Source organism: Megalops cyprinoides, chromosome 8 (genome assembly GCF_013368585.1).
Source record: "Megalops cyprinoides isolate fMegCyp1 chromosome 8, fMegCyp1.pri, whole genome shotgun sequence".
Classification (NCBI taxonomy): domain Eukaryota; kingdom Metazoa; phylum Chordata; class Actinopteri; order Elopiformes; family Megalopidae; genus Megalops; species Megalops cyprinoides.
This window is the reverse complement of record NC_050590.1, coordinates 37,932,383-37,955,499: the sequence shown is the minus strand read 5'-3', so window position 1 is coordinate 37,955,499 and position 23,117 is coordinate 37,932,383. Positions and strand designations below refer to the sequence as shown.

General features: G+C 41.2%; 1 protein-coding gene across 2 annotated transcripts in view; it reads right to left on the bottom strand.

Moving 5' to 3' along the window:
• The window catches only part of syt7a (synaptotagmin VIIa), a 133,362-nt gene extending 126,506 nt beyond the window's left edge, over positions 1 to 6,856 (bottom strand). For both annotated transcript variants that reach the window (XM_036535147.1, XM_036535146.1), the window contains exon 1: positions 6,624 to 6,856. In XM_036535147.1, coding sequence (XP_036391040.1) covers positions 6,624 to 6,657 — 34 coding nt within the window. In that variant the 5' untranslated portion in view covers positions 6,658 to 6,856. The remainder of the gene's footprint in view (positions 1 to 6,623) is intronic.
• Positions 6,857 to 23,117: the final 16,261 nt, after the last annotated feature.

The window sequence follows — 23,117 nt, the reverse complement described above, 5'->3', positions numbered from 1 at the left end:
TTTCAAAAATGTTTTGAAACATTACAATAATCATGCACGTGGAGTAACAAGTGCAAGATGTTTCCTAACTTTTCCTTTCATTTTCCTGAGTGAATACTGTGGAGGGTTGGGTATTTATTTTGGGCACGTATAATAATGTGTTAGTATTTATCAGGACTGTCAGGCTTTTTGAGAGTTTAATGAGTAGTGTTTATAGATGGGAACCACTAATCTAGCCCAAACTAACACCACCAATACAGTGTTGATACCCAAGGATATTGACCCAAGGAAATCCTCTGCAAAGATATAAAGTTTCGTATCAACAAAGCAAGTAACACCATCCCTAACACAGCTGTCACGACAGGGAGAACAAACACTTCTAACTGTGCTAATAACTACAACTTGTTTCCTACCCTCTTTCCTTCTTATTTCCTTAACCATGGCTAAACCCAGTGCTGCTGGTTTGGTTCCACTCTACTCTCCATTCAGAAAACCACAGCCTTAATTAGAGCCATTCATTTAAGAGACAGGTGATTGGCTCTTTACCCCCTTTCAGGTGCTACACCTGGGAATGGTTTTACTGTTGTTGCTTTGCCTTCAGCATTCTCCTCTACTTTATAGGTGGCATTTGACTGGTTGCTTTCCTGTTCATCACACACAGCTGAGAAAGGTGAAATGCAGCATTTTTTGTTTTCTTAGGAAGGTTTGCTATTGTCATTGTCTGCAATATGATTTTGACATGCCAGTGTCATCTGCGCTATCATTTCATGTTAAAATAAACAGGAACATAATGAAATTTTGTCCATTTTATCTGGACCGTGGCCCAAAAAGGTCACCCTATAAAAAGGTAAGCACCACCACAAAGCTGAACCATGAATGTCCTGTTTATGACCTGCTTATGATATCAGGCAAAATGGAGCTCCCTTTGTTACCCTTACTAGTCTAAGAACCAGTCCCATACTACAGACAGCAGCAGCCTGCTCAGCTGGCTTGGTTGGCTCTTCCCTTAACTGACACCTCTATCTATACTGTTACTCTGGCAGGTTGTGTCACAGATTTCATTAAATCCCAGCTCAGGGAAAACTGAAAAAGAATAAATTATTGTTTGACCTGCCTCCTGCTAAAAAGTCACAACATGGAGCCACTGGTATTTTACAGTACAGGGCACAATTGAAGTGTCCACCAACCTTCAATCAGCATGCCTGAGCACTCACAAGTGTCAAGGTGTATAATTAAACGGATGTTTAACGCTCAAGGGCAGGCAAGGTGTAGCTGAAACTGGGTCGTTCCAGGTATGGTTAACTACGTAGTGTTTGCATGCAGTTTGTGGAATCCATCGAAGGAGGAAGAAGCCTGGCACGGCTACAAGTAGTGCAATTTTCCGCAACTAGAGATTGTTTTAAAAGTAAACACTGAACATGTCCAGCCAGAAGGGGACATCACTCATTGCACAGGGAGAGAATGGACAACTTTACTTCACCTTTTATTTTAGTTTTACTCCGATTGCAGCCTTTTCTTGCTTCGTAGTAACAAATGAATAAAAATGGCAAATGGAAATGATCCAGTGTTTAATGTTATAGGTCAAATGATGCAGTAGGATTCATAAAATCTATCAGGCTCAACAGTTTTCCATCCAGCAAACTAGGTAGCTGTTATTAAGTGCCCAGGTGGACATTTCAGCTATCTGCCATGTTGTTACACCTGTTGCTTGTTTCAAACCAGCAAGAAAAATGAGTGACATATCCTTTCAGACCTAACTGCACCTTGTGATAACAAAGAAGATTCAGTATAAACAATGATTAGGGGTACAACACAGCTTTCTAATTGTTTGACCTTGTTATATTTATCATAGAGATATACCTGCTGCTCTCACCTTTGCAAAAAGAGGCTAAACATGCATTTGCATGTATTATATGAACATACATGCATACAGACAAGTTGTGCAGTGTTATTGGATGTTGCCACTCTCTTGTGAGGTACCTCAGTCGAAGGCCTAGACACGTTGTCCCAGTGAAGACTGACTCTTACTATCTGGTTCTTCATAAACAGACAGGGAGCAACTCAGCAGGATTGCATGTGTTGTCCAGGCATAGTCCAATGCCCTTCTGCCCTGTCTATGCCATACATCCCAACTCTGATCCATTACATTATATTACATCATTTAGCAAACACTCTTATCCAGAGCGACTTCCAAATAAGTGCATCACTATGCTAAGATCCCCGCATACTCACTCCCTTTCCTCACCTGTGGCCCCTCTTCAAGCATCTCCACCCTCCCATCTCATTCAGCCTCATGCCACAGGAGGATGAAACACACACACTCTGCCCTACAAATCTGTCCAACCAGTGGCTAAATGAAAGGGGTCGATCAATAAATGAGTTCATGAGCTTTATGTTTGTTTAACAGTGCAGGGTTTCTCCAGCTCAAAGCATCCAGTGGGAAGTGCCACTCACCTGAGCCTGTCCCATCCGCAGGTCGCCAGGGCAACAGGCATCAGGCAAACTGCCACATTCATAACATTCCATGCATCATGGCATCCCATCTTGTGAAAAGGCTCTCTGCAAGATTTACCACAGTAGAACTCCTGCTGCGCAAGTGGATAAGGGGAAAAAATATAAGATGCATGGAAGTGATTGTATGGCAAGTACATGGATAATCATCATCAACACAACACCCAGGCATCAGAACCTCATGATAAGAAATTCACACAAATGGACTGATTGTACTCCTGTTATTGCGGAATCTGTTTAATGATTCTAAAATGCACAGATGTGGGTGCTAGATCCCTTGCACTATAGCTTATGATCCCCTTGAAGACTTGTTGTATTCCTGTTTGTATTCTGTTCTTAATGCACCAGTAATTGCTTCTAAAATTGACTCATTGAACAGTTGCAACATTATGCCAGGCAACAGGGTGCTGCAGTTGTAATGCTCACTGTAAAAGGTGCTGGTGCCTCTTTTCTCACTTTAACCTGCTCCAGCAGTGCTGGCCTTAGAGCAAGTGGTCAACTGGAGTTCCAATAATTTGGGGCCCAAAATGAAATTAAGCAAATGTCCTGCTGATATATTGTCTCTGTCCCCCCATCTGCATGGTGCAGTGCATTTTGCATGATGTCATTTTAAATCATAACGACAGGCAAAATTATTTGATGAATGTAGTCCAAGGTAGTGATTTGGTGCATCTCAGCATTTGGTGCTACTTAACTAAGAATAAGGTCAAAATAAGAGCCTGTATATTTGGAATTAATATAGACTTCAGGATGTGGGCAATGTGAGATCCAAGCCAGTCAGACACATTCAAATTCTAATCTCCTTCTCTGAGATACGAATTAGCAAATTAATTCTGTAGCAAAGGCATTCTGGACAAGAAGCACTTACTTCATTGTTAGGTGAAGACTTGCATCCAAGATCCTCCAAAGAACCCATTTTCCCTCTTGCTAATGGGTTTACACTTAACATTTTATGCCAGAAAAACAGGCAATCACAAGATTCTTTGCAAATATTAATTTAGATAATTTTATGCTAATATAAGGTACATGGAGATTTGTAATTACATGCTAATGAACTATCTTACAGTTCCCGCCATTTATCACTGGTGACTGTAATGCAGCATCACCGGCCCACACACATGGAAAAGAGCATGCGTGAAGCATGGTTTAGCTGCAATCCGGCTATTTTTGGTCTCTGACGGTCCCGTTTTTCAACACTCAAGCTGATTGCTCACAGGAATTACATAATTCCGTGTGGTGTGTTTGCATGTTTTATGAACTGTAGCTAAATGCAGCTACGTCACCCATCTCAAGGGCAGCAGACAGACAGTGCTTATCAAATGTGGAATCAAGCAAACTTGTCACACCTCCTCTCACCAAAAATGTGATATATCAGTAGGTGACAGGCCAGAATCTAAATGCTTGATGTGCAGATATTCCTAACACTAGCCCCGAGTCCAGTATCCAGGTCTAACATCTGGTCCTGGTGCATTGTTCATATATAATGCTTGTCAATTCATGCTAACAGATAAACTTCAAATACAAGCTTTGTCACAATTTCTCAAAAATACTGTAACATCATATATGGATTTTTAAATATTGCATAAGTATATGATGTTACCAATAACTAATCATATAAATTTGCTTTCAATAAAGAACAGGGTGTTTGAGACAGCAAAAACTAAAAAATAAAGGGTTCATGTGAAATATATGACATATGAATGAAAGATTAATATAACGTCATGCTTTAACACATAATTCACTACCTGAGGACTTCCCTTAATTACTTGTCCCCTTCTACATCTCGCATGCCAACAAAGCTGGTTTGCAGTATTGCATACCTGTATGTATGGGAACATGCTCACAGCATTTAATTGTGATAACATTTCTCAACATTGGACCATCTGGTAAATTAATCTGAAATACTAACCAGACAAGCTGTTTCATACAACAAAGGCATTTGGGTATCTGAAGTTACCAGCATGAAGAATTGACCATTTAACAAATATAATTCCCTACAATTTTATTGTCCTTCTATTCTCAGCTACAATAACACAAGTGCCTAAAGGGGAAATCTCTTTCTCCTTCAACTATTCCAATTCTCCTCATGTCTCCCTCTGCAACATATTGGCTCATGGTTGTTTCTGGGACTATGGAGCAGTGGATAGACTATGACCACACAAGGGAGAGAGGTGTTGGAGGTTAACGTTAATCAAGCAGACCTTCTCTGAGGAAAACAAAAGCAACGGTGGCATCACAACAAATCACCTTGTCCTCCACTCCCCTTGCTCACAGTCACAGAGGTGCCTGAAAGCCAAGGGACCATTTAAAGCTTTGCTGTGTATTTACTGAACTGAACTTTTCATAGGAGGGAAATGCAAATGACATGTTTGGTGGGCAGGGTTGATAGTGAGGCCTGTAGTACAAGGACTATTGTCTTATTTTTATGACAATGGCTGACAATAGCTATCACCATTCATGTGTTCAGGCTAGTCAGTGGCCAGTCACTGTGAATGGAGGTCAGCAGTAGATATGACATCTACCTTTCGTAACACTCACTCATTCCAATACACGTACACACGCACATACACACGTTCTCCATCTTTCTAACTCCACCTTGAGACGTGTGGGGAATTAACAAAGAGACACGTGGTGTGGGAATCACCAGCAGGAAAGGAGGAGAATGATCCCTCGAGTCTCGTGCTTACCCCATGTCGCCCGCCCCACACCCCGCCTTTACCAAGTAGACTAACCATCAGCCAATCAGGACTGTATCAACGCTGGTGGCACGCGCTCACGCATCCATACACGAGCTCAACAACTTGCAGTACAAACGAACAGGAGACAACAACTTTGGCGTATTTATTATTGTAAGAGGAGTGAACCTGTATCGAATTTAACCAATGCATGTATTCATGACCGACTGAATTTCTGTCTCTGTGTCCGCCAACGTAGTACTGTTTTGGTCTCGTATTTTCAGCAATCCCTACCATATCGCATCTGTTTGTAACAACGGAGTGGAATCGATAGGGAAATGCATTACCGCTGTAACAATAATTGCAAAGCAGTGGAGGACAATTTTCTTCAGTACCATTTTCCCAGTACAGCACGTCCTTTCTGATTATTTCCAGCTGTGCGCTGACAGCGCACTGTACAAGCATCGTAATTCACAAGGAAGTCTCATTATCCTATCACTGACAACGTACGGAATCATTACCGAACATCAAAAAGAAGAGAACAAAAACCCTGCACCCTCTATCTCCTTCCCACTCCCTCGGCAGCAGCAGGTGTTAGTTCTGTACACCGAGTGTTCCGTTGATAATTAGAATCGTGCTCTCTGTCCCACGGCGAAATGACGCCAGATATATAACGAAGTATTTCTATTAATGGAAACAAGAAAAGCAGAGGGGCAGAGCGGAAATTTTACAGGACATCGCACAGCTAAATAAGCAATCATGACAAAATACGTGGGGGACATCATACAATTAGATGCCTCCTTGTCATTCCTCCTCGTGCTTGGAGTCTCCCTTAACAATTCCATCAGGCATCCACCACCAGTAGCATTGTACGTCGAACGCAGAGCGCATCCATACGGCGGTGTCCGGAGAAGCAGGGAACCAGGGAGAAACACACTAATATACTGGTACACATATTCTTGTGGCCGTGAATGTGAATGCTGTGACCTTGTGTTTTGTTCTGCTTGCAAATGATAAAGACAATTTCACAGGGCGCAACAACCGAGGGGTGTCTGTGAGTAATCAACATTTATTTAAGATTTGACTTCCATATCGCGGATACTGTGAAACAGTTATTATAACGGGTATCATTATAAGCGTTTGTAACATCCATCCCCTTTTGGGAATGTACAGATGACGATGTCAGCGCTAGAACATAGCAAGCACCAACATAAAACTATAACGATAAAAAATGTGTGCTTTGCCACAAACGGGTTCAGATGATACAATTAATAATGGACAAATGGCGAGTGCCCGTGGTAACGACTCGCAAAAGAAACGTGTTGATTACGTACAGTGATAACATTAAGGACTATCGCGAATACCATAAAACCACACGGAAGACATTATTTCGTTTTTACAAAACCTACCCTCTTCCCACTGGAAAAAGTAGAAATACGTGATGAATTTCATCCTTACCTTTGCTGTTCCCCTCTTCCCTGTTCAGATACATGGCTATTGACTGCGCTTCACGATCTACTAGTTTGATTGTGTTATTTCAATTTTTATTATTCCTTTGAAAAACTCTTCTCAGTCCCGTTTCCTATCTCTTGTTTATTAGCTTGCTGGTCAGAGTGAGTGTGCGTACGGGCTCGCGCGTGCTTGTGTCTTCCCTGTATTGCAATCGAGCAGGTAGTCAGTCTCTCTATCCGTCTTCTCTCTTTTTCTCCTCCTATCTGTACCCCCCCCCCCCCCCCCCCCCCCTCTCTCTCTCTCTCTCTCTCTCTCTCTCTCTGTCACACACACACATATTCCTCACTCCCTCCAGTCAGTGCCGCTCCGAGAACTGGCCACAGGGGAGCGCACAGAGAGAAGAGAGGAGGTGAAGTCAGCAGCACGACGGGAAAGCATCATACGTTTATCTGCGCTCTTCGCAGCTGGCTCCTCGAGCTTCGTGTCCCTGGCCACCGATTAACCTTTTATGTATTTATTTCACTGTTTCCTCTATGCAATTACACTTTGTTTGTACGCGTTGTTTTTAAGGGCTTGTCTGTACATAGATTTTGCTAGTCGTCAGAAACAAATGGGAACCGCCACCAAATTAATCAGCCATAACCATAAACATCACTACAGTGATCATAATCAGTATCTTCTTATTTTGTCCCCTCTTTGGTGGACTAAAAACGTTGAAGAAGAGTAAAAGGACAGGGGAATGGGGAAAAGGGATTCGTCGGGAATAGATAAGGATGACTGTTTACCTAGGCATTGAACATTGAACTGACGAATAGTTTACTGCAAGTCAAGGACAGATATCAAAGCCGTTGATTATTCACAGGAATCAAATACGTTGTTTTGTATTTAAACTCCTGTAATATTTATTTTCAACTGTTAATGTGCACACTGTATTTAGGCATTCAACCGGCAGGCAAGGCAGCTAAAAGCAAGTGCAATAAACTGGTGACGAAAAGGGGGACAGCAGGTGACACTCCCCTTCGCTCGCAGACAACATCCGCCCCTCCCCCTTTCGCATCTCACCCGAGGCAGTAGCAAACGTGGGCAATTAGAAAGTGAATATGCCCTTAGAACGTCACTCCGTTTTCCGATACCGGTACAGTCTCCTTCACACTCAATCTCTCATACACGCACACATATGAACCCAACACAAAAGGCTATTCCCTTAGGGCAAGTGGCGGTACATGGCTGACTAGCGACTTCCAGCGGTGTCTCCATGGAACTGCATCCATACGCTGCAGACTGTGCGTGCTCTTGAGTTTTCATCTCTTCCTCGTTTGTAAACGATTCGTTATCGACAACTTCACATTGGCTGTGAGAGAAATATTCTTTGTTGCTTAAAAATTCTCTCTTTGGTCTTGTAAATGTAAAGAACTGCCCTGTGTTTGACATATACCCCCCCCCCCCCTCATCATTTGGGTATTAACCTTGAGTGCCCTATATCGAAAGCAAATGACATTGATGAAAGACCAAAGTTAACTTTCTGGCCTTTGGACCCTAGAAGCAGCTGAATGCCTCCCTCACAAGTCTCTCTGGCTTCTGTACAACTGTCTTTAGCTTTTACATCTGCCTTGAAAGACTTACCCTCTCCTGTGATCCTCTAATTACAAGCACAACTTCCTGGAAAAATGAGACTTTTTAGTTTTGTGATTTTGTAAGCAAGATGGGGAGAGGGAAAACAACCCCTTTAGAAATAGCAGATGTGGCCTAATGACAAAAACTATATGAATGTGTGCTTGGCTAGTGCTTGGATGGAAGACCTCCTGGGAAAACCGTTGGAAGTGGCGTAGGTTGAGGATGGTCTTCCCACTGGACCAAGTAGAGAACCAACGGCTAGCGTAGTCATGGAGACGCTGTTCTTTGAATAAGGTCCTGACTGACTGTGGTCATTAAAGATTCCATGGCAATTATAACAAAGTGTTTGGTGTTTCTGGTGTCCTCGCACTATTTCCAATCTGGCTTTCTAAGGTCCAGCCCTGCAATCTTCCCCAGGTTTATTTGGCTGAATGAATTCCTCCCTCTCAACATTTACATATACATTTATTCATTTGGCAGACACTTTTATCCACAGTGACTTACAAGTGAGGTACAATACAACACAAGCAAAAAACAATGCAGAGTCAACAATATTAGAAGCACTGCATGACCAGGTTTCAAAGGTTGGCCAGGCAAGGTACAAACTAGCAGGTAAAGCTAATGAGTGCATTAAAACATTAGACTACACTTTTTTTCTATAATTTTATGTTATAGTTTAGTAGGAGACAGTTTTAGTCATGAGAAGATCCTTTTGGTGGGAAGTGTTTCTGGTGCTCAGGTTAGAGAGGAAGAGCTATGTCTTGAGATGTTTCTTGACAGAAAGGGATTCAGCAGAACGGATGAAGCGTGGAAGTTCACTCCACCATCGGGGGATAACGGCAGAGAAAGTCCTGGACAGTGATTGTACGCCACGATGCAACCGGACCAACAGCAGCCGTTCAGTAGCATGACCTCAGCTGATGGTCAGGCATTTGGGTACAGAATGACTGCATGATGAAAGCCCCTTCTAACTACACCAAGGCACTCTTAGTTACCCTCTACACTGCATTTCTTGTTCATGTCCTTGCCTTTTCTTGTTGGTTCTAACTAGTAAAAACTCTGTTTCCTCTTTGCTGGTTTTATTGGAAGGTTGACAAAGAAAACATTGCTACCTACTGTATAGAGTGGGGACTGCTCTCTGCCAACTTTTCATTGCAGAAATAATTAGCTAATTCTTCCTATTCTCTGACATTTTTGATGAGCCCTAGTATTGGTATACTGATTGTAAATGGAGGCACAGTAGATCACTATGGTTGCAAGTGCAAATGCCCTCAGACTTACAGAATGCAAGGCCAAATTTCAAAGTTAATTTGTACACCATTTTCATAAAAACAAAGTAATTGACAGAGTGATTGACACTGTTATTTCCTGTTGGATGTGCATCAATAACCATCCTTGCCATTTTGACCTTTGAGGTTTTTTCAGCTGTCTCATTATCCAGCACCAAGATGGACTTTGTTGTTCCCATTCTGGAAGAAGGCCAGCCTCCAAATGTTTACCACATTCATTGCATTTTACACAGCAATATGGTTATAGTGTACTGGTAAAGTATCTACTGCAAAGCAATTTCTTACCATTCTGACAATATCAACCAACATATAAATAGTGATGTAAAATTTTTCTAATAACAATTTTCAAAAACCTGCGACACAGTAAAACATAAAGCAAAGTAGATCCACATTTATTTTGACACATTTTAATGCTCTCATGTTATTATGTTTGCATTGTTAATTTTACATTAAAATGGCTTGTAAGATTGATACTGGACAGCATGCATCTATTTTATATTGCGACACAGTGTTCGTGTTAATCCATGTGATAAAAGATGGAACTGAACAACAGACTGCTGGTCTCAGTCTAAGAGTCCCTTAGTGAGGGGTGAAGTGGCAGCCTGTTAGATGATCCAAAGACTGTAGCCTACTACAATGTGCAGTATTGATCAAACTGAAAAACCAACCTCTTCTCTCAGTACCTCCCAGTTACCAGGGAAGCTTGTGAGTGTGGGTCCCATTGAACCATGCGTCAAGTCATTTGCTGACTAACTACTGTATGCCATGTCACTGTCTGCCTCGACTTGGTGGTAATCACAGACATAATGGAATGCTCATTGAAACCATTATAGTGCCCCTTTGTGAAGACAAATTTAATGTGAATTGCTGCCAAATGCACCCCAATTTATTATATATTTATTATACTACAACTCCTGTATTTTATTCATCAATTTATATTTCATTTGCAAGTGAGGCATTTTGCAGGATTTTGTAGCAGAACAGTCAAACTGGGCTTTTCCAGACAAATTGGCTAAATTGTCACAGATTTTGCACTGATTTGAGGGATTGAAAAGTCAGCTGGCTGTTTGGCTTTTGTCCAAAAATTTGCAGCAAAATATCAGATACATACATTTAGAGTCATAGCAGCAAGAGGTGCCTGTACCTTCAGCAAAATACCTTTGTCACTTTTGTGTTTCCTTAGTGACTTTTTTTGCCATAATGTAATGGTCATGACGATGTCATGTTGTCTTCAGACATTAAAATGGCTGAATGATGTTTCTCTTCACACATTCACTGTTTACACACACACACACACACACACACACACACACACACACACACACACAAACACACAAAGACTCACAGACACACAGATGGGGATTCCTGTATCGTGTTCCCCCCATCTGCACATGTTCATGTTCAAGCTCCTATCAGAGGAAGTCCTGCTTGTCTCCCAGCCTCACTGGAGCAGTTGCAAACCTTCCCAGACCTCTATAAATATCTCCTCTCATCTTCTCGAGAAAAACCTGATTTCCATTGATTTAGTGACCTACATACACACATCACCACTCTCTCCCTCTTTCTTTCTCTCTCTCCAGCTATCCTGACTTCCCTCAGCTCCACCCATCCCCCCACCCTCAGAGCTCTGTGTGCCCACATCTCCACTCTCTCCCACTCTCTCTCTTTCTTTCTCTCCCTTCCTTTTGCTCTCTCACAGACCTCCATGTGCCTACACTTATCTCCCCCCTCCCTCATTTCATCTCTCCATAGTCATTCTTGTGTCCCAGCTCTATGTATAAACACTTCTGTGGTTGTTTCCTCCCTTCCCCTTTTCTTTCTCTCTCTTTTTCTCTCCCTCTCTCCTTCTCCCTCTGTGGCAGGAAAGCAAGCCAGGCTAATAATAGTTCTGGGTGTGGGCCGAGGGAAAGAGGCTTCTTAAGGAAGATACACAGAGAATGAGGCCACAAGGAGAGAGACAAGGGTACATGGAGGGGACAAATACACACAGTTGAGACAGTTTTGGGAAAATGGCCATAATTAATTACATTTCTTTAATTTGGATAATCACAATCATAGAATTTGTTTAATGTGCTCTGGCATTCACAAAGAATGAGCTGATCAAATTGAGTATTTCATTGTCAGTAGCTGATAGCTAATGTATGCTTCCACAGTACCTAATCACCTATTGACTAATAAACTGATTTCACTCTTATGAGTGCTGACTTACATCTCTATTCTGGCAGAAGTGATAAATGTGTTATAGAGTGGGAATGGGGGATACACTTTCCAGACTCAAAGAAAGAATGACCAAATAGCCTTGGCATTCAATTAAAATAAACAGAAATATTTATGGGAATATTGGCCACTGGTAGTGGTTTATCAGAGTTTTTTATGATTTTTTTCAGTAGTGTGCTTGTGCCTGAGTTTATTTGGGAGGTAACTGGAACAGCAAGACCAGTGTTATCCCTGCAGTGTGATGTAATGGTAAGGAGCAGAGTAGCAGTGTGGTGTAGTGGTAAGGAGCAGCAGTGTGTTGTATTGTTAAAGAGCAGCAGTATGGTGTAGTGGTAAGTTGCAGTAGCGTTTTGTAGTGGTAAGGAGCAGCAGTGTGGTGTAGTGGTAAGGAGAAGAGCAGCAGCATGGTGTAGTGGTAAGAAGCAGCAGTATGGTATAATGGTAAGGTGTACCACTGTGGTGTAATGGTAAGGAGCAGCAGTGTGGTGAAGTGGTAAGGAGCAGCAGTGTGGTGTAGTGGTAAGGAGCAACACTATGGTATAATGGTAAGGTGTAGCACTGTGGTGTAATGGTAAGGAGCAGCAGTGTGGTGAAGTGGTAAGGAACAGCAGTGTGGTGTAGTGGTAAGGAGCAGCAGTATGGTATAATGGTAAGGTGTAGCTCTGTGGTGTAATGGTAAGGAGCAGCAATGTGGCGTAGTGGTAAGGAGTAGCAGTATGGTGTAGTGGTAGGCTGTACCAATGTGGTGTAATGATAAGGAGCAGCAGTGTGGTGTAGTGGTAAGGTTTAGAACTGTGGTGTAATAGTAAGGAGCAGCAGTGCGGCGTAGTGGTAAGGAGTAGCAATATGGTGTAGTGGTAAGGTGTACCACTGTGGTGTATTGGTAAGGAGCAGCAGTGTGGTGTAGTGGTAAGGAGCAGCAGTATGGTATAATGGTAAGGTGTAGCACTTTGGTGTAATGGTAAGTATCAGGGCACCAGTGTGGTGTCGTGGTAAGGTCTAGCAGTGTAGTGTAGTGGTAGGAAGCAGCAGTGTGGTGTAGTGGTAAGGAACAGGGCTTATAGTTCAAGGGTTGCTGGTTTGATTCTCATGTGGGACATTGGTGTAGTACTGTCAGGGAAGGTGTTTATCCTTACTTGTTTCAGTTAATTCCCATCTGTACAAATGGATAACATGTAATAAAAATGTGAGCTATTAGTTGCTCTGGATAAGAGAAAATCTGGGACACAGCACTGAGGATCTGACTGTCTGTACCTTCACTGCAATATACAATAATAACTGGTAACAGACATGGCCCTCTACAACTCTTCTAATCCCCAATACTGCTCACCATAGTTTTGGCAGAGTACTACAACCCCTACAAGGGCCCTGAGGAAACAGCTTGTTATCCCAGTTACTCAGTGTCTGACTCTTTTCAAAGTTGTGGGGTGGGAGCAGAGTCTGGATTGCATCATGAACATTTTTTAGCTTTAAAATGTTATAATTATTTCAAGCATGATTGATGGCACATTATATGCTGATCCATTAAGTATAACACTCATGTTGTTTTTAATATTACAATATACAGTGCATTCAGTTATACAAATCACACTCAAATTGACTACATGCGATTGATTCTTAAGTAGGGAGGGACATATGAATTACAAATGAATTAACTGTAAAAAATATTTTGTGAAATTTACAGTAAATTACTGGCAAAAAAATTGCCAGTAAATGGCTGTAGAATTACAGTAATGTTCTGTGATAATGAATTACAAGAAATTGTAGTAAAATAAAACAGTAACTTACTGTAATTATTTTACTAAGTATTAATGCTTTTTTACATCTGTTAGAATAAATACAGTATAATACTGTTTATTATTCACAGTAACAACCTGTAATTGCTTTGCTTTACAATGCTTTATTGACAACTCAAGTTGCCAGTAAATTACTGTAAAACCTTTATGCTAAAATTACCAGAAATTTAATACTATATTGCCACATTACCACTATAATAGAAAACTTTCCTTCATAAACAGTCATACAAAGCGCAGTTTTGTTAACTATTTTAATGTAAAGCCAAATACTGCAGTAAATGCAATGCATTAAGCATTAAGACACAGAAGGACATTAATAATGTCTGTGATTTGCTTATGCTTACAGTAACAGTAACTAACCGAACTATACTGACCAACAGTATTTTAACAAGCCATGAAGTGGCAATCATCCCGCCCAGCTTTTGTAAACATTTTCTACAGTTCAAACAGTATTTTGACAAAGGCCATTAAGGGGCATCCATACAAAAAAAGCAAGGAGCAAAAAATAGGAACAAATGAGACTAATTCACATTTCACAAAAAGCAAAAAGCAAAAGGTGACGACATTAAGGTAACATTAAGCTCTTACAGTTAAACACAAAGCCAGTCAAAGTCATTCAATTTCCTGAACAGACTGCACACATTCATGTTCATGGAGTGCTGCTTCTTCTGCACCATGTTGCCAGTTTTCTTGCTGAGGACCATTCCACTTGAGGCCTTGGAGCCAGAGGTTGGGTTTATTCCCACGAAGCACCTTCAAAATAAAAGCCCACCAGGAGTAAGCATATATTGTTATAGTTGCACTGTCAGAGTGCTAAAAGAACTCAAAAAGTCAAAAAATATATACACAGCTTTTTAACTTCAGGGTTGAAAAAAAAGAAAGAAAGGGACATACAGATATACAGACACAGTAGATAGACACAGACAGACATATAGTCAGTGGCTGGATAGATAGATAGATTGTGGATGAATGGATAGATAGTGGATGGATGGATAGATAGATCGTGGAAGGATGGATAGATATAGTGTAGGTAGATAGACATACAGAGAGAAAGGAATACATGCTAGCACTGATGCGAGGGCATTCACAAGCAACCAAAATCTGTTTTAATCAATTTTTCTGTTGTCTTGGCTCAGGTAAGGCACCATCTGATTTGTATTCTATCAGAGAATATTGAGAGAAAGGTGTTAACTTTCTCTGTCAGAGAATCCCAGTTGGACCAAACCAATCAGCAATCAATGAGGATCAGAGGAGGATCTTTGCTGTTTAAACCTTCCGTGTGTAAAATCGACACAAAGGTCAACACAAGCTTTCATGCTACACCGATTTAAGGACTCTGAAGGTTTGATGAATAAGCAATAGTCCTGCCTCAACTCAATGCAAGAGTCAATTGCTCAACCCCAAATGATTCTGACAAAAGGCAAAAGATTTGAATACCAACACCAGGCTATGTCTAAGGAGGCTGTGTCATCATGTAATGCACACTATGCTTACATTACCTTTGGATGAATTCCAGGGTGCAGGAAGCCTCTTCTTGGTATTCCCAGTTAAAGGTGTAGAAAACAGCAAACAAAGCTGCCAGGCCTGCCATGAAGCTGGGACATGGGGCTATCACTACTTGCTTTTCCACACTCAACATCCAGGTGGTTAAATCGAATATCTCCCCTGAAATCAATCAACAACCAAGTATATTCACAGCTTAGACAAGAGCAGCATTTCTAGCTTGGTGAAATGTAAAAACTGATAAATTCTGTACAAGCATATTTAAACTTGCTAAAGAGTTGTTTGTGACCTACAGTATATTCCAATGACCGGTATGCTCAAGAATTGATTCTCTGACATTTGACCCATTACCCAATGATTTGCTTGCTACTAAAAACTGCAGTCAGATATTAAGATAGTTACTGAAAGGGGGAATATAGTATGCCAACTAAGAAGGTTGTCTGTTGTACATTATGTGTGCTCTTTGTCTGTCAGTCTGTTCTCTCTGGCATGGCTCTGTTGGTTCACACAGACTTCCGCCCGGCTAAACTTCCTACATAGGCAACACTTGGAACACAATAATGTTCCTGTAAACTCCTATCATGGTCTTGTGTCGTCATTTTCAATAGTTTGGATCTATCAAAAATGTGGAACTAAATTGGTGCACTTACCTTGAATGATTAATGTTGGGGAGTTTGGTAAAGCCAATCTCTCCACATCTGCAGGAGCAGCAGTTTCTTGAAGTAGAAGAATAGCATAACAGAATATATACAATTATCTGATTAGAGAGACAGATAAAACAGACACATAACCACAGACAGACAGACAGATAGATAGACAGACAGATAGATATAAAGAAGAAGAGAAACTGTAACACTTACATCAACTTGTGCCATTAAGCAGAGGACAACACATGGTCCAAGTATGGCAAATCCACTGGCATCAGACATGTACAGGACCTGCTTCCCTTTTCTGCAATTGCTGCATCCATTCTTTCCAGGATGCGTATGTCTGTAAGCTGCTGGAAGTGATTGTACAGATCTTTAGGTGTGAAGAGTCACTTCTAAGCTCGGCAATTGATGGTGGTGGGTTTGTGTTGATAGATTTACATTGCAGGTAGTATGTAATCTGCATGAGCTGGTTGAGACATCCTCTATCTGCTCCCACTGGACCTTACAACTCCTGCATTTGTGTTTGCTTTTCCTTGAGACTGGCCTCAGTTTCCCCAGCAGGACAGTCAGGCTGCCACCTGACACACCCTTACTGGTCTGATGGTCCTTTGGTGTTCATGATGGTGGGTGAGCTTGGCAGTCTTTTCTCTCTCCTGCGTCATACTGTCACGTTGTCTCCATTCAGGTGTTCAATTCCTGTTTTTAGCTGATTCTCAAGGGAGCATAAACACTCCCGATTCTGGTGCCATCTTTCAGGAGATTCGTAAAGCTTTTGGGATATTTTTTAACAATTTTCTTGGCAACAGCAATGCAATCAGAGCTTTTCGGACTGACTTCAAACACTCTCATTTCATATACTATGATCCTGATCATTTCTCTTCAACGCCTTTGTGAATGTATAGCCATTGATATAGCATGTGGCATTTTGCTCCAGGGGATCTGGAAACAGTCTGGCCAAGAGTCTAAGTCTAGCAGAGGTAGCACTCTCAAAAGGCACCAGTTTTGGACAGCATGTCCAGATAGTTTTTCACTGCCTGGACTGGTTTCTGGTGGCTTGTCATTAGCATCATTCCCAAGAAACGTAAATTGACTGATGGATCTGTTTAACTGTAAAAGCGTAAAATGCTTTTCCTGAAACACTAAATGATTTATTGGCAACACCAAATCAAAGGACACAACCCCTCAAAGAGATCATGTCCCAGGCAAGGCGGCAAACCAGGCTGACACACATGAAAGTATCGAAGCTGATTGAAAATGAATCACACTTGATCCCCCTTGCACTGCTCTTGTCAGTGGTTTCTCTGTTTTGTAAGTTCTGCACAGTTTCTCGATAATTCTCAGCAGTTCTTGTGGTACCAGTTGACAGTGGGTTTGATTCAAATGTATCTGTCAGTGTCACAGAATCAACAAAAATGTTCACTTCTACTGAAATTTTCCACAAACCCTCCAATGTTGTGAGAACCAAGACTATCTCCAGCTATGGCACATAGACCTCCTCTCAAAACACTGCTGTCTTTCATGGTAACACCATTATCTTCCAAGTCTTTGAGATCCCTTATCAATAGACTGAGGACTAACTCATGCTCAAACCTCTTAAAGTCCTTGTAGCGAAGGGTGAGAGCAGTCACCCCACCTGGCCTCGAACCTGGGCGCTTGACGAAGGGGAGGGCAGTGTGACAGAGTGCTGTCACTACGGTTGAGTATGCACTCTGACTACCATACCAAAGAGCCTGGCTCTTTGGTGTTGTGGTCAAGCTGCAGGATTGGTACCCTACAGACCCGGGTTTGAGGCCGGGTGGGGTGACTGCTCTTGCCCTTTGCTACAGTGCTGTTCTCTGCACAAAAGCACAAGCTGCATGTGATCAATATTTGATCTGAGTCATGGTGATATATCACCTAAGGTTAGCTAAACAGCAAGCACTTTCTGGTTTTTTTTCCCTGATCCCAATGGATTCACCACCTCAAATGAATCTTGATAAAGAGTATCAAAGCTAAAGATGACCTTTCAGACTGAAAAAAAATGTTTTTGGAAATAACCTCTCCATCCCAAATATCCTGCATGACATCACCGTTAGTTACACAAGAGCATACTTCATCATACTATTGCTTAACTGACTCGCTGTCAAATAGGGCAAGAAGTGTTTCTTGTATTGGAACACACTGGGCAAAGGACACTTCCTGAATCACTTAAACCTAAACATATTGGCAATGATTCAACATATTTGAAACTGTTTTTGAAGATGGTCTTACAATGCCCATCTGTTCTCAAAAGGTTGTTACAAGCCTTTAGAAGACTTTGTTTTTGAAGTTCTTCAATCACAGTTTTGATCGTGTTATCAGACATGCTAAGTAATGTCAACTTCTCACTCAATTTTGCAAACATATGACACTGCCCAAGGTCATAGATGTCCTGGAATTCTTCAAAAATGGCATGAACTACAGAAGCAGGTAACAAAAGCTTAGCTTGAAGCTTCAAATAAAATAGTGTCAGATTCTTAAGGAAGAGAGTTTCATCAACATTAAGTACGTCTTGCTGGTGCACTTCACTAGACTCACTTTCTCCAGTCAAAAGACTGACTAGGACTTTCACCTGTGGAGTTACTAGCTAAGGTTGGCACTACTGTGCTCACTAGATGATCAACTGATCAGCTGTTCTTGCGTGCTCTAGGTATATGAGAAGCAAATGTAGATTTCACATAGAATGTTTTGCTACATTTCCTGGAAGGGCAACCAATTGCTCCACCCTTTTGTAGATGCCCCTTCAAATAAGAAATTAGACCTTTTAAGTTCTGACATTCAAACTGACAACCTTCAATGTGACAAATGACTAAGTCTGGTAACTGAAATTGTGAACCTCTACTGGTCCTCTGATATTCCTTATAGTCTCTATATATGTGAGACTCACACGCACTGAATTTCCTGAAAGAGCGTGAACAATCTGGAACTCCACAAGTAAAGGCTTGGTGTGGCGTATTTTTGTGTAGCTTTGTGTGTCTGGCAAAAGTCAGGATGATGTTAAACTCATGTTTACAGAATCTGCAAATAAACATACCTATGGGCAAACAATTTGTTGAAGCCTTTGTCGAAGCAGTCTAACGCAGCGCCTCTGTAAAATAAGGGCAGGTCATGTCAGCTATGATAGGCCACAAAAACATAGCTATATATAGCTATAGCTATATAACGTCATATATCGGTAGCTTGCCACCTTGTCCTCGTTAGCTACCTTGATGGTATGCTTGAATTTTAAAACTAAGTTAAATAAATCAAATGATGCCTATGGTTATGGATAGGGCTGTGCGATATGACGATACATATCGTATGGCGATATATCTATATAAAAACAAACGTCTATAGTATTATGCTCTATCGTTTATTTCGTTGTGTCGCAAATCACACACTTTACGGCAATATTTTTCGTCATTTGGCGACGCTTTGCGTTCTTCCGCACTGCACGGATGCAGGAAGGAAATTTCCATGGAGGCAATACACACAAACAAACATGGAGGAGAGTGAACGTGACACAGAACTATAGTTGAAAAGTGTTTTCTATTTACCTTTTTATATTTAGTTACATGCATATCCCTTTCGCACGTAACTTTCTATTTTATGCTGTATAGTGCGTGTTACATTACATTATTCGTTCTGTTTTCATTAGCGTTATTAAGATTCTCATAGTTTTCAGTTAGCTTTTGCTATATTTTAACGTTAAATCGCTGTTTCCTCAGAAATAAAATTAGCTAGAATTTTTCCAATCTAGTGTTTTAATCGCATCGGTTTTAGCATACGCGCTAAACGGCAAATCACACCGGTGTGACCGTACGCACGAAAGGTTTTAACGCCTCGTTTCCACAGTTTTGTTTGGTGTCTGTAGTTCATAATATACGCAATATTCCCTCTAGTGCTCAACGCAAGGAAAAGGAGATGGATCAAAACGTAACTGTGGTGGAAAATTTTTGATAAAGTGTATACCCCATATGTAAATTATGAGTATTGCCACTTTCACACCCCCCCCCCCCCCCCCCCCCCCCCCCAGAGAAAAGCGGAGCTTGACGTGGTACGATTAAGCTTGTTACATGGTGGAAATAAGTTATTGCCAGCAAACACCATAAGCATTGCCAACAGATGTTAGCTTTTGATTTTAACCACAGTTATTGACATATTAACTGAAGTTATTGATATATTACATTAGCTATTTACTTCATCTTTACTGTACATGTGGAGGTCTAGAAGTGTATAAGGAAACTAGACAATCTAATATGTTAGCCTTAAATAATATGTATTCTATCATGCTTTGTATAGTGGAAAATATTGTTTGCATTAAGCACTACTACTGAAAAGTAATATGGTGTGATTCTATGCCTAAATAATGCTGGGGGTTACCCTAGGTTATAAACATTGCATGTAGGCCATTGTAAGACACCGCTAGGGAGGTAATCTTGGGGGCTATTACAGGACAGTGGGTGACCTTGGAGAAGGAACACTGCCTTCAGCATTGGCCCAACCTGGAAGTCACCCAGAACCTTTGTGCACTATGTTGCTGTTCTATAGTCATGCCAACTTCTATTGGTTCATGGTCTACGCTTATTGTATCTTTTTTGCCTTCACTTCTCTTATTGGTTTACGGTCTACGCTTATTGTATCCTTTTTCTCTGACTCATAGTCATGCCACCTTCGCTTATTGTATCTTCTCCCCCTGACATACCCCTACAGCGTGTCAGCATGTTTTGCCTCCTTTTAACATATGCATCCCATTTTAGTTTTATATTTTCTTTTATGAGTTATACAGCTAGAAAATAAGAGCTGATTGCCTGCTTTGGCCTAGCTGACATCTACTGGCAAATGCTTGCGAACTGCGAATGTGGATTCACTGCAGTTTGTCATAGTTGCCCATCATAGTAGTGCTGAGCCAACGGCCCCCCTTCGTGGGGTTTAATTCTTCTTTGTCTTGCTCCTGTGGCCCATCTTCTGGGCCGTGTCCAGACAGGGCCTAGTTCTTACATTAACCCTTTGCTTTAAGGCCTAACCTTGTAGCTTATGGCACATAGATATCTGTGTGCCTTCTTACAGTCTGCAGCACTGCGGTCTGGCTAACTGAGTTACTTAACCTTTTTTATTATTTAAATGTGGGCCTGGAAATAATGGTAATATTCCAGGCATATATGCTGTGTATTATTTAATTATGTTTAAAAATCATATAGGTGTGGAGTGGAAATAATGGGAAATTTCAGAAGTGTTATGTTTAAAAATAATATACAATTAATGACTGTGGAGTTTATGGGACTTTCCAGGCGGGGTAAATGTAACAGCTTAAAATTAAATAATGGTGTATTAAAATGGAAAATGGGATGATCTTGAAGGAGGAGCCTGGGAGGAGTTGGAAGTTGTGGTCTGGGATAGGAGGAGTGAGAAAAGGCATAAAGGATGGATGTAGGCTGAGGGGAAGGCGGAGTGATTGGGGAGTGTTTGTGAATGTATACACACCGCATATACACCTGTTGCTCCGCGGACCAACCCGGTTTACTGTATGTGATTGATCACCATATGCAATAAACCAAACAACCATGATTACATCAGACTCTGTGAGGACTTATTATTTTCTGGAAGGCATCAAAATGTGGAGGAAGACCCTCGGTCCATTTGGCCCAGACCAGGGGGATATCCACCACATAACTCTCAATTGTGTCGGTGTCATCATGGAATGAATGCAACGGGGACGCAACCTCTATTTATAGCATGCCCTAGTTATGGAAATGCATGCGAAAATAACAGTTGCTAGTTGGCTAGAGGCCACGAAAATCACTCTAGCTAGCTAAATTACCTACGATATAACGTTAGTTAACGTTAACTTAATCCGTAACTTGAACTTGTTAGAATTACTACAGGGCAGGCTTATTAAAGGAGTGATATTGCTTACTTTAAAATCCTGTTTCTGAAAAGCGGCTTCCAAATGATGCTGCCACTCCGTCTGTCCTCTCAGGGCTTCCTGCACCAGTATTCACGTTAGAAAATGGACCAGCGCCAGTTTTTTTTTTTTTTTGCAACAATGTTAGGTCGCCGTTGCACTCGGCTAACATTTGTAGGAAAACTTGAAATAATTTTTATGCTAGTTTGGTATAGGCTATGCCTTACATTGCAGTTTGCACATGTTGTCAACAAACCAATGCATTACAATGCATTTTTATTAAAATGCAAAGGCTGAAAAAATAGCAAAATCAGTATATTCCTGGATGCTTCCTGCATTGCAGTTTGCACATGTTGTAAACAAACCAGTCTTAAAAACTATAGTATATGGGTATAAGTTATCAAATTCAGAGATGTTATACAGGCTAATGAAAAGTGAGGGCTCATAGTTTTGACATGAACTATTTTAATAACATTAAATTAATGCAATTTTGCATTACAATTCATTTTTATTAAAATGCAAAGGCTGGCAATATAGCGAAAGCAGTATATTCCTGGATGCTTCATTGACATTTCCATGATCTAACTGCAATTATGCAATTACCTACTGTAATCTGTTTTGATGTCCCAAAATGCATTGCAAATTACATCCTTTAACTGTAAACCTCCATACACAGTCATTGTAGAAACAGGGTCACATGTCTTTGTCTTTGTCTTGTTTGCGCACCACCCCCACCTCTCACAGGCACTTTGTTTACAACCTAGTTGAAACCTGCCCAAACCATTCCTGCTGCTCCCCTTATCAGCAGGACCCTCGCAGGTAACCCCCAAGGACGGTCCCCGGGTCACCATTTGCCCTTTGACCTGTCCGTATCCTTTGACCACCAATGAGAACCTCAATAGGGCCAAGGATACGGGACAATATAAAGGTAGTGGTGACCTCCCCCACCTGGGGGGGAACAGATGCTGGGTAGTGTACCAAGCTGTTTGTCCAGTTTGTCAAGCTGCACCACAGTCATCAGCTCATGGTCTATCTGCATGAGCTTCCCATCTCCCTCCTTCTTCATTCTCTCCATGTCTGAAGAAGGTCGCTTTTCATTTCATTTTTACTTCTTTATTTTTTCTGCCATGGTGACAGGGATTCAAGCACTGGGTTCTGTAGCATTTAATCAATGCCAAATACAAGATTTACATAAAATGTCAAACTGAACAATTTCTTTTGCAGATCAGAAATTCTTATAAATGCAGTGGACTGTATTTAAAATGTATCCAATTATTGAAAAGAAAAACCTGCTCTCTAATATTCACAGATATGCTGCCTGAATGAGTACATTCAGCATTAATAAAACACAAGCATTGCACACTGATCGTTCTACTATTTAAAATCACATAGGCATACTACCATAGATTTTATTCTCTGGGGAAACCCAGTTACTATAGTACTACAATTGTCCTTAGCTCCTCCTGCCTCCTCCTTGCTAAAAACACCACACTTTTATGATGCCATCAGTCCTCCCTGCTCCTGGTCTT